At 38.8% G+C, this 13,241-nt stretch overlaps 1 protein-coding gene and 1 non-coding gene across 2 annotated transcripts; both read left to right on the top strand.

Annotated features, from left to right (window-relative positions):
• Positions 1 to 274: 274 nt before the first annotated feature.
• Positions 275 to 351, top strand: LOC111591014 (small nucleolar RNA R160). The gene has a single exon (XR_004856781.1). It is a non-coding gene; the product is annotated as a small nucleolar RNA R160 (small nucleolar RNA).
• Positions 352 to 2,380: 2,029 nt separating this feature from the next.
• Positions 2,381 to 3,336, top strand: LOC103646488 (serine/threonine-protein kinase SAPK4). The gene is made up of 4 exons (XM_008671213.2): positions 2,381 to 2,648; positions 2,825 to 2,878; positions 3,027 to 3,119; positions 3,216 to 3,336. Exons 1-4 carry the CDS (start codon positions 2,580 to 2,582, stop codon positions 3,303 to 3,305), a joined length of 306 nt encoding a protein of 101 aa, XP_008669435.1. The 5' UTR covers positions 2,381 to 2,579; the 3' UTR covers positions 3,306 to 3,336.
• The last annotated feature ends 9,905 nt before the right edge of the window (positions 3,337 to 13,241 follow it).

The raw sequence follows: 13,241 nt of genomic DNA on the forward strand, positions 1-13,241 counted from the left end.
AACACAGTAGTGCTTGCAGAAAAAACATGTGCATGGTGAAAACAGGAAATTATACTGATCTAGTGATGAAATAGTCATCATTTCTAATTCAAATATTCATGCATAAATCGGGCTCAGCCACTAATAGTGTTTTTTACATTGTCCCTTTACTTATTTCCTTGTGAGAAGAGTCGAACATCCTACAGGTTAGTTCATTTATTGTTCAAATCATTTTGATATGTTAGTGTCTCTAAAAATAATATCTTTCTTATGAGCAGTTAAAAGCTAATGACTGTGCATCCAAGGTTTTGTAATCTGAAGCTATCTGATGTTGATAGATACATTCATGGTCTTCAAAGTTCTCTGATTGCTTTCTCTATCCACCCTGTACTTGTCATATCCGTTTGTCTAGTGCAGTAGTGTTCGATTTTCTTTCACTACATCATCTAATATTGATACTAGTTGTGCTTGAGTCTGAAGCATAGTGTTTAGTCACTGAGAAGCAACATCAAGAGGCCTTGTAATCTGAAGATATCTAATGATGATACATACATGGTCTTCGAAGTACTTACATCTTCTTATCTAACTGATTCTAGGTTATGTTCTGTTTCTTTTCTACCTGAAGCTATAGATTTGGATCAGTTTTGTATGTCAAGAAGCAAAATGAGGAGGTCATATGATCTGAATTGTCTGATATTCATAAATCATCCATGATCTAATCCATTACAAGTGTAGTATACATGTATCACGCCTACAGACCTTTTTTTTCCTTTTCAAAGTGATGGTGTACATGTTGCTTTGCTTTGTTGAGCTAATTTTGTTGGATCCCTTTGTTGCAGCGAGATGTCAGAATAGAACATCGTTGGGGGGAGGCTGAAGCTGAAGGGTAAGGTACTGGACGTGAAGGAAGATGGAGTCAAGAAGAAAAAGAAGCATCGGCTCGAAGAGTTGTCTTATATTGAGCACGATGAGCTCCACAAAGGTTTGTTTCTTATCATTATTGTACTAGCTAATTTTAGACTTAATGTTTTTATATCGTATTTCCATCCCTAGTATTAATGTTTTTATTAATGTTCTCAATTGTACAACTTGCGGAGATACTGCCTTCTGCGCTAGTTCTGTTCGTCCTTCGGAAGCTTCCTCCCAAGCAAGTTTCGGCCCAATACCACCCTATCGACTAGAGACTTTTTGTTTTATGATGTTACATGCTAAGAAATACAAATAAGCTAAAAATCTACATACTCTTGCCGGCTTTTCCAAAAACTTTGCTTAGACAACCATGCTTGTAAGATAGATCTGAGTAGTTTGTTTTATGGTCATTGTTTGTAGTGAGAGCTGGTGGGGTGGTTACTTGCGTTATATAGTAACAATTGGAATATTGTCATGTTCTCTTGATGATGAATTTAAAATAATATGCGATTTATGTATGTGAATTCGGACATGTAATGCATGAGAATTGTGAAATATTATTTGTGATTTGTTGTGTTAAAATGAGACAAAAAAATAAAGAAAACTATTTATGGCAGCTAAAAAAATAATTCCCATGGGTTGCTAGAGGCTGACATGAGTTATTGAAAGAACACAATAATTCCCGTGGGCTACGGATGGCCGACGGGAATTAGTTAAATCCCATCGGCCAGAGGAGGGCCGACAGGGATTAACCCACTTCCCACGACTGAGCCGACGCCTAAGATAATTCTCGTCGGCTTACTATAGCCGACGGGAATTAATTAATTCCCGTCGGTAATTAATTAATTCCCGTCGGTAGCCGACGGGAATTAACTAAACCCCGTCCAGGTATCCCCATCGGCCGAGAACCGACGGAAATTAGCAGTATACCGACGGGAATAACTAATTCCCGTTGGTATAGTGCTAATTCCCATCGGTTTCCGGCCGACGGGAGTTACCTAGATCCTGTTGTGTACTTACTGAAATTACATAGATAATTTGCAATTTGGATGCCTTGCTTTCATCAATTTTGTCCGGCCAAGCCAGTAGTGCCTCCCTTGTAAATTAAGAGACCTTTGCTGTTTTGTTGAATTGAATAATTTGAATACTTGAAGTTTGGTTCAAGTGTAAACGCTATGTACTCATATATTGCTTGCTTATGTAACATTAATCAGATTTATTATGTCTTGTTTTTTTGTTCTACCTTGTCATTTGTCAACCATGTGTTTTATTTGTGTGGAGTGTAATTATACCCGCGGGTATCCGATACCCGCCCGATACCCAATGGGTACGGGCACGAGTACAAAATTCTAACCGCGGGATTCATTCTACCATGCTTCAACTGAGGAGCAGTCTAAGCATGTGCAAGACTACAACTTTGATCACCCTGGTACTTGATATGCAATAATGTGAAACATGTTTTATTTATCTTTTAGTTTCGAAATAAGTTGCTTAGATTCGAAGTGTGTGCCAAGTTTATCTCTCTCCCTTTTAGTTTCTCTAGACTCTAGTACTATACATATAACATTATTTTCTATTACTTTATATAAATATATACTTGCTAAATAAACGACCACCAACTCAAAAGCTTATTCCATTATGGGAAAAAAATTCTGCAGGTGATCCTAACTCCAACTCATCTTGCAATTGTGATGGAGTATGCGGCTGGTGGTGAACTATTTGATCGAATCGTCGATCGTGGGCGATTTAGCGAGGATGAGGTATTATATTATCATTAGATGTTGTTTGATACTATTCTAGCCTTAGGGTTAGTTTGGCAACTCCATTTTCTCAAGGGATTTTCATTTTCCCAAGGAAAATTAGTGGCAAACTAGCCCTTAATGTGTTATTAATCCCCCATAACAAATTTTAATATATTCTCTTCTGCTCATTGTAGGCCAGGTATTTCTTCCAGCAGTTGATCTGTGGAGTGAGCTATTGCCATCACATGGTATGAAGAAACTATAAATTAGCGTCTAGTAGTTACAGTTCACATATGCTAGATATGCTTTCTTGTGGGAAGTGCAGGTGTTTTTTTAACGAGTTACCAATGGGGCCTGAACATATGCTTAAATGCTGGAATCTTGTCTACTTTTCAGGAAATATGTCATAGAGATTTGAAGCTGGAGAATGTTCTCTTGGATGGCAGCCCAGCTCCACGTCTTAAGATATGTGATTTTGGCTACTCCAAGGTTGTCACTAATTTCTCGTTGTATTGGTAGCTTTAAGTTCTTTGACATGTCTGTAAGCTTGCTTGAGAATACCATTTAATTGCTAATTCGTAATAGTCATCAGTACTACATTCAAGGCCAAAGTCAGCAGTGGGTACACCAGCATATATTGCACCAGAGGTGCTTTCTCGGAAAATATTGAATTAAGGTCTGTGTATAAGTGGCTGGTACATCCGCCTGGTAAAGCAAGATAGTAGGCACCAATTAAGTGCAAAGGTATAGAGTACTTTCCTATTATTTATAGAGAAAATATTCAATTAAGGTCTGTGTATAAGTGGCTGGTACATCCGCCTGGTAGGGCGCTTCCTTCTTCTAGTCTATATTTATTTGTCAAAAAAACATGTCAAATACTTCTTCGATGATGTTTATTGAGTACTCTAATTCTTTTGCAAGGGTGAATTGAAGGAACTTTAGACGTGCTTGTGCCCATCCTCAGCGCAAAACACAGTGGCAGCGAAAGATTTAAGGATGCATGAATATGTACTTCGAACTTTCTTTGTAATAAACCTGGCGCTCCCATGTTGTGGCACTTACTGTGGAGGTGGAGCTTTGCTATGCCCCTAGCTATCCCCTCCATTCAAAGGATTGTCATTGCCAGCGCTAGGGATAATTGCCTCTGGTCAGATTTCTAGAAAAAATGTCCACAGTTGAACAACCTTTTCTTCTCGTCTGCACCCTCTAATTAGCAGCTTAGTCTCAGTCTCCATGTTGTGTGCAATTATATATGAAACTATGGATCAACTTTTTGTAATGCAACTATTGATTTTTAAATATATATATTTTGCTTATTTGCCATGTGTGTGTGGATGATTCCAGAAATATCAAATGTGCATTGTTCAGCATGTTGTAATCTTAACCTCAAAATAAAATATTCAAATATTTTTATTGGTTTATTGCTTGCAACGGATAAAAATGTTGCTACAACTCGAAACTAAACGTTGTAGCATCCTATGATAACGAGTTGGTCTTGGGCGGCACTAACACATGTAAGCGTTGTTGTATCTTATAAAAATATGTTGCAGTTTACCAACGCTTATTTATATGACTTACCAACGTATGTACAAGCGTTGCAGTAGCCCCTAGCAACGGCAGTATAGGCAACACATAATTATGCGTTGGTATAGACCCTAGCAACGCTTATATAGGCTTGTACCAACACATATAAGAAAATAGAAATCCCTTGGGAAAATGAGGTTCCAACCATTTTCCCAAGGAAAAATGATCTAATTTCCCTTGGGAAAATGAAATTCACTTGAGAAAATGGGGTTTCCAAACTAGCCCTAAGAAATCGGTCGCCTAGTGCTTCACTGAACTAAGCCATAGAATCTTTAGTAATAGTTGGGAAAAAAGTACAAACACATAATCTTTAGTACTAGTTGGGAACCTGAAAGGGAAATGTGTTAATAGCCATTTCTACCTGTTTTTTGATTAAGTGTTCAACACACCAATATGGACTAACTAGTTTGATATGAGTATGAGCACAGGTCCACTTGAAGGCAATTTGAAGGTACTAAGTCCTGAAGAGCTAAAATGGAGGCTAGAAAGTTTAACTTTTGGTAAAAGGGTAAAACATGAGGTTTTGAATACTTAGATAAGTTGTTTATGTCTAATACTATGTTTCTAGCACTTTTTGTTTGAACTCTAACTTTATTATGTGAGAAAACATGACTTAGTTTGAGCCATAATACAAATCCTGGTAAAACTATGCTGAAAAGGTGAGCTCTCTATACTTAATCAATTGGATTATGTGCAAATTATGTTTGTTTAAGTCATAGGGAAGCTTCCAAGAGCAGCCAAAAGGGTTTGAAAAATATAGGCTCAAAAGAGCCTAAGTTGGGCTGATCTCGACCCCACCAGACCGGGTCCGCATGAGCCTGGAACTTAGCCGCTGGGCGGCCTAGCACACCGAACCGGGTCTGTGTGCACCGGACCGCCAGTACGACCGAACTTCACAGTCTTGGGATTTTATTTTTAAAATCACCGGACCATCTACAGGAACTGGTATGGTGGTGCACCAGACCATCTCCAATGACTCTCCCGTGGGCGTGCACTGGCCAACGACTACCTGACGTGGCACTCAGTTCGGAGGTGAACGGAATACTCGTGACTGGTCGGCTCACTCAGTTATGGTCAACTCGGATTGGCTTGTTTGAATTTTTTTCATGAGTTCAGTTGACATCCTAGCTCGTTCCATTAACGAGCCAGCTCAGTTTGTTAACGAGTCAGCTCGTGAGCTAAACGAGCTACCACATTTCACCAAAATGAAACTGTATGCATATCATTTACGTAACAATTGATGAACTTGTTATATGTATGTCTGGTGTATATGGCCTATGAGTTAAACTAATGATTGATGAACTATGTCTATGTTTTAAATTGGTCTATGCTAATATAAATGTGGGTTAAATTAATGAACATGTGTGTGAATTGTGAATTGATGAGTGATGAGTTGTGTTAATTTTGTGTTGCATTGATGTGGTGTGCGAAACTATGAGTATAATTACTATTTTTATTGTTAAATTAGTTTGAAAATAACTATAAATTGATTATTATATACATATTGTTTTTTTCTGCTCTAGCTCGCGTGCTAAATGAGCCAGCTCGAGCTCGTAAACGAGCCTAGCCGAGCTGACTCTGTGGCTCGTTAGCTTAATGAGTCGAGCCAAGATGGCTCGATATCTAGCCCTCGTTTCATTGTTGGTCAGTTAAGGAAGGGTGCCAGTCAGATCCGTGGGGCGCGTGACTGTTCTCGGTCTGATGGGGCACCAGACCGGTCTGGTGCCCTCGCAGACAACAAGATTTCAGCATCTTTTTTCTATGGAAGGGGCAATGACAATGAGGCTTTTGGGGGCTATAAAAAGACCCACATGGCGCACCTCTTCATCACACAAGCATACCAAGGGCTGCTCTACACTCCGACACTTTGCCACAACACGTTCCAGCGATTCTAATGAGGTCCGAGCACAAGTTTGAGTTGTTCTTGTAACTCTTTGTGTTTTGTGCTCTTGTGATCTTGTTCTTGTGTTGTGTTGCTGGTTTTGGCTCTTATGTGTGTACTCTCTCCCATCACTTGTGCTAAGTTGTAACTCTGATCTTATGTACGGCTGCAAGAGACTACAATTTGTGGAGATTCCTTGTGAGAGGGATTCTATTGATATAAGGAAGATCGTGGCACTCAAGTTTGATCTTTGGATCACTTGAGAGGGGTTGAAAGCAACCCTTGTCCAAAGAGGACACCATAATGTGGATGTAGAGAAGTATTTCAGGCTTGGCTGAACCATGAGATAAAATAGCATGTCTCACTAGTGCATTTACTTTGTTGCGATTTAATTGCTTCCTAAGTTCTCCAAATTCACTTGGAACATTGCTCTTAGTCTAATTTATATCTTGAAAGAGCAATCAAGTGAAGAGGACTTTATTTCTTCTTCTCACTTCAAACTTGGTTTAGTTTTGAGCTAACTCCTAAACTCAGACCAAGTTTGTGTTTTGAGTTGTATTTTTGCAGGATCACCTATTCACCCCCTCTAGGTGCTCTCAATTGGTATCGGAGCCAGTCTCTTCCATTGGGTCTAACAACCTAAAGAGATGGGCTCCAAAGGGAAGGTAAAGATGGCCGACAAGAAGGAGAGGATCCTCGTCAACGACAAGCCCAAAGGGGAGAAGGCCATCGACTTGTGATCGGGCAAGAAGAAGGAGCACATCAAGAAGATCATCTACTATGAGAGAGACACATCTTTGCAAAAGGACGAAGACTCCTCCTCCCCCAAGCAAAAACCAGTCAAAACTTTCTTCAATCGCACTCCTCTAAATTATTTGCGTATTTCTCGTTCTTCTAATGTCCAATTGATTTCTATTCCGCTCAGCAAGCCTCATCACTTTGATGGGGAGGATTATTCATGGTGGAGCCATAAAATGTGTAGTCATCATTTTTGCTTCACTTTTGCATTTGGGACATTATATAAAATGGTTTTAATATTCATGATGTTCATGATGAAGATTACAATGAGGTAGAAGTAGAAGAAAAAAATCATAGAAATGCCCAAGCTACTACTGTCCTGTTAGCTTCTCTCTGCTGGTAAGAATACAAAAAAGTTAATGGCTTGGAAAACACGAAGGAAATATGGGACACTTTGCGCATTGCACATGAAGGAAACTTGATGACCAAAGTCACCAAGATGGAGGTCATCAAGAGCGAGCTAGGGAGGTTTGCCATAAAGAAGGTCGAAGGGCCATAAGAGATGTACAACAGGCTCAAGTTCCTGGTGAACCAAGTTCACAACTACGGGAGCACAAGATGCACAGATCATGAAGTCGTCTGACTCATGCTCAAATCGTTTACAGTTTTTGATGCTAACCTTGTCTCCTTAGTTCGCAAAAAACCTTAGGTACACAAAGGTGAGTCTTGAGGAGGTGTTGGGCAATTTTGTTAGCCATCAAATGATGGCTAAGAACATAAAGTACATCGACGCCATCGCCAATAGGAGCCTCCTCGCAAACAAACTGCAAGTTATCACTTTCAAAGCGATAAACAATAAGGAGGCGCTCCCCGGCAAGGTGGCGCAAGTTGCGGTGACCGACCACAACGACAAGGATATGGCACTTGTTATCAAGCGCTTCAAGAACGCACTAAAGGGTGCAAGGACTTCTCCAATAAGGGTAAATCAGGGGATAAGTGCGCCTGCTTCAAGTACGGTAAGAATGGTCATTTTATTGCTAATTGTCCTGATAATGAGAATGACTATGACAAGGAAAAGAACGTCAAGGGGAAGAAGGTAGATAAGGAGTTTTACAAGAAGAAGAAGGGTGAGGCGCACATCAGCAAGGAATGCGACTCGGACTACTCTTGATCCGACTTCGACGACGAGGGACTCACCGCCTTCACCTTAAACAAGTCTTCTCTCTTTTCCAACGAGCCTCACACTCGCCTGATGGCTAAGGAAAAGAAGGTTTTTTTTCTAGAGATACACATAAGTATACTTCTTCTAGTGATGATGAGTCTAGCGATGATGCTGTTGATTATAGCAATTTATTTAAGGGATTAGGTAGATCTAAAATTGCTAAAATCAATGAATTAATTGATGCTTTAAATGAAAAAGGATAAATTGTTAGAAAATAAGAGGATTTAATTTATGAGAAGCATGATAAGTTTGTAGATGTAGAAAAATCTCTTGCTTTAGAAATTAAGAAGAACAAATTATTACCTTCTGAGTTGCCTACCTGTCATTCATCTATTTCTAGTCTTAAAATGGCAAATGATGATTTGAATGATAAGATAGAAAAATTGAATGAATGGCATGTTTCTAGTTCATCTCTTGAGCATGTTATTATTTGCAATAGATGCAAGGATATAGATGTTGATACATGTGTTGCAAACATTGTTGTGATTGCTGATTTGAATGCTGAAACTTACAAAAATTAAATGTTCAAGGTAAAAATGCAAAATATGAATTAGAGAAAATAAAATTTCTAGGGGGATTACACAAGTGGTAGGCATCCCTCCATTAAGGATGGTCTTGGTTCCAAAAGGGAGACAAAGACAAAAGGAGCCATGAGTCCCCCAAATTCATTAAGGAAAAAGGGGAAGGCACATATGGCTAATAGTGTTCATTATTGAAAAAATCATGCTTATATTTATGCTCATGCTAAGAATGTTCACCATGCTACTCATTTATGTTCATGATTCTTGTGTTGATCATGTTGTTCCTGCTATGGGTCATGATGCAACTTATTCTTCACATGCCATGATTGCTTCATCTAGTACATTTGTTGCTCATGGTAGAAGTAGGCGTAATGTTTCGTAGAAGTAGGCATAATGTTTCTCATGCTAAATCTATTATTGTGTCTAAGACTAGGAATGCATCTCATGGTTCTTCCATTTCATATTGTACATTTAATGCTTCATGTATTGTATTGCAAATCTGGCAAAGTAGTTGCTGCTAATATGGGACCTAAACACAAGAATGGTGAGACTTGCATATGAGTGCCAAATGTTTGTGTGACTAAGCTAACAAGACACAAGTCTAGTTGGGTACCTAAACCCCTAGCCTAAATTTATTTTGTAGGTTTATGCATCCAGGGCTCAAGTTGGGTTATTGATAGTGGATGCACAAACTACACGACGAGGGAGAAACAGATGTTTTCTTCCTACGTCAAGAACAAGGATTCCCAAGACATGATTGTATTTGGTGATGAGAATCAAGGAAATGTAAATGGTTTAGGTAAAATAGCAATCACCACTAATCATACTATTTATAATGTGTTTTGGTTGATTCGCTTGATTATAACTTGCTTTCTGTTATCCAGCTATGCTCTATGGGTTATAATTGTTTATTCACGGATGTAGATGTTACTGTCTTTAGAAAATGTTAAAGTTCAATAGGTTTTAAAGGTGTATTAAATGACAAGCTTTATTTAGTAGATTTTTCGAAAGATAATGCCGAACTTGATGCATGTTTAATTGCTAAGACCAACATGGGCTGGTTGTGGCATCACCAACTTGTACATGCTGGAGCGAAGAACCTTCGTCAACTTCTAAAGGGAGAATATGTGTTAGGACTAACTGATGTCTGTTTTAAGAATGACAGACCTTGTGCAACATGTCAAGCAAGAAAGCGGGTTGGTTCAAGTCATCAGAGCAAGAATATAATGATGACATCAAGACCACTAGAGCTTCTTCATATGGACATATTTTGGCCCCACTGCTTACCTTAGCATCAGCGGAGGTAAGTATGGTTGTTAGGCATGACAAGACGTTAGGTAGGGAATTGTAGCATCTCGTTGTGTGTGTCCCGTCCCGCTACAGGACATGGGTATTTATAGGTTCGACAGGGAGTAGGTGGCCCAAAGTACATTACTGCCCCCAGTCAGTGACCACATTCTTACAAAGTGAACTGTACAATGGGGTAATGAAAGTTGCCTAGAGGGGGGGTGAATAGGCAAGATAAAACTTTTTCAACAAAAACTAGAAGCAAACTGGGTAAAACTGAATTGATCTCGAAATTCACCCAGTTAACTTTGGAAATGAGATGTTCTAAATGATCCACAGGGTTCAAAGTAGTAGATCTGAGAAGGGCACTTATCAAAATCCACACACCAAAAAGATATAAACAAATCTTTCATGGAATGGTGAGAGAACGAAGAACACGAATAAGCACAATGAACAAGAACACAAGAGACGCAAGATTTATCCCGAGGTTCGGTCACTCCACCAAGGTGCCCTACTTCCTCGTTGAGGCGCCCACAAAGAGCCGGGTCTCTTTCAACCCTAATCCTCCCTTTGCCGACCACAAAGGTCAAGCCCACACACTAATCTTTGCTCAAACGAGCGGGTAATACAAACTTTCTTGTGGTCTTCCACAAGATTTGGAGACTCACAAGAGACACCTAGTCGTCTAGGAGCTAGAAGCTCCAAGAGTAATGAATCCACAAAGAACTCGATGTAGTACCAAAGCTCGAATGAAGAAGAGTAAGAGAGATTTGGAGATGAAGCACAAAAACCGCAGCTCTCAAACTCACTCAAAGATTTCTCTCCAAAGATTTGAAATGGGAGAGGCAAGAGGTGTGTGAGAGAGAGTGGGAGGTGTTTCTCAGGTTGGGAATGAAGTTTTGTGCGTACTCTACTTGGGGAGAGAGGTAGGAGTGAGTATATATAGGTGGGGCTCCAAAACTAGCCGTTTTTGACTTTTCTGCCCAAAAACCGGTTGAACCGGTCCCAAAACCGGTTGAACCGGTTTTCAAAAAGCTGCGTACAGCTTTTTGGCTGACACAGCAGACTGGCAGAAAAAAGTGAACAGTGCAAAAACCGGTTGAACCGGTTTCCACCAGACAAAAACCGGTTGAGTGTCCGGTTGAGTGTCCGGCTGAACCAGTATTTTGAAAAAAGGTGAACAGTGCAAAAACTGGTTGAACCTGTTTTTCCAAAAAGCAATTTTGGCCAAGATAGACTTTAAAAGGTTGTACTACATACTTTCACTAAGGATTAACAAGGGTAAAATGGAAGTTTTGGATCAAGGATTTTTGAGCTTTAGTACCAACACCAACCTTCTTTTTGGATCCCCCTTGATAGTACGACGATTCTTATACTCAAGTTAAATAAAATATAATTAAGTAAACTCCTTGAGTCATTGGTGTCTCAAGTGTGATTTCTCCATGGTGTTGCTTCATAAGGAACACAAACATCTTTGTCTCACCTTTTGAAGCAAACACAAATCGAGCCTATGACTTGTGCCATTTCACCATATATGAGTTCAAATCATGGCTTCAAGTCACCTTACTGATGCATCAACATGTTGTAACTCTTCATAGCTGATTAGTTCATCGACTTAGTGCAAGTACTCTCTTCTTCACCTTAGCCATGGTACCTCGATCTACAAGCCGTCGCTTGACCTTCACCTTCGCTTAGTTCCTCGAAGCCCTTTCCTTGCTATCTTCACCCTATCAAGCCATTCTTGAGTCACATCCTATTGAGCATCCATTGAGAGAATCATTTCTTCAATATTGTGAACCTTGCTTGAATGTCATCTAGATATAACTGCTAAGATCAATCAAGCTCTAGTTTGATTCTCATATATTCATATATGGACTAATAGTAATATGGTCAAGCCAATTCACGATTCCTCATATCTTGTTCACTTTGGCTTGACCAATCCTCTTAATCACTTCAACCTCTATTATGATCATATTTATGCATAGTGATTTCTCAGGACTTGTCCATATATTCAAACCAATATAGAGACCATATTATATCCATTTGCATTGTCTCACTGGTTATTTGACCTTGTGTTGAACTTTGTTCACTGATCATTATACACTATTCAAGTATGTTCATCATACTGAATTCCCTGTTCAACACTTAGCAAACTTGTTAGACCTTTAAATGTGTTGTTATCCAAATCACCAAAACTCACAAAAGGGATGAATGCACTTTCAATCTCCCCCTTTTTGGTGATTGATGACAACACATTTAAAGCTTACATAAGATTTGATAAATAAGATTTTGAATCCTATGATATAGTTTCCTCCCCCTAAATATGTGCATTTCAGAAAATACCAATTTTGTACTCAAATGCCAAAAGCACATATTTGGGTCAAAGTATGGAGACAACTTATATCATACTATTCATAGGGTGCAGTGCGTCATAAAATAAACGTGATGCTCATGACATAGTATGCACTCATCAACTTTCTACATCTTATGTTTTTCTTATGGTTCCCCCTTTTTGTTAATTATTTCTCCCCTTTTCAAAAGTCTTCTTACACTTAGTTACATAAGACTAAAGGTAAGCTTTAATGCACAATTTCTCCCCCTTTGTCATAAATCTCCAAAAAGGATACAAAGAATATAAAGGGTAGAAATTATGATTAAGCAAGATGGGAACACACTATTATGAAAAGGGTCCTTATATGGCACAAAGGTAATGGAGAAGTGACATAAAGTGATGTACCTTTGCATTTTACCTTTTCAAGGGGAGTTCCAAACTTGTGTTGGATTTACAATTTATTTGCAAGCTCTTGTTGGTATAGTTGTGACATAGGTCCAAGATATCAACTGAATATTGCCATACTAATTGAAAGATAAATCTTGATACCTGGAGTCTAGATGTCACCTAGCATTTTCTTATCATAACAAGAGGCAACATGAAAATTGCAAAAGTATGGATTATACAACTAGTGATCATGTTCGAAAAATATCAATTGAAAACCACCAATTGATACAATTTGATAGATAATCAGATCACTAATTGCATATTACACTAAGTTCTCCTCAAGTTTTAGTGCACACATATATATGAATTCAATTGATACCTGTTGAGAGTACTTATTTGCAACTTAAAGTACCATTGGCATAAAAGGAGTATCAATTGAACATAATCATGCAACATAAGAAACATGTGCACTATTTAATCATTTAAGTTCTAGACATGAGAATCTATAAGCTATGCTACTTCAGATATTTGTAATCCAAAAAGATGTGATACATATTTACCAATTTTAGATGACGTTGGAGTAGCATATACAAGAGAAACTCATTCTCTTATGAAATGTATAGAAGATACATTTATTGGAGCAAAGAATCTTTGATAC

Source organism: Zea mays, chromosome 2 (assembly GCF_902167145.1).
Source record: "Zea mays cultivar B73 chromosome 2, Zm-B73-REFERENCE-NAM-5.0, whole genome shotgun sequence".
Lineage (NCBI taxonomy): Eukaryota > Viridiplantae > Streptophyta > Magnoliopsida > Poales > Poaceae > Zea > Zea mays.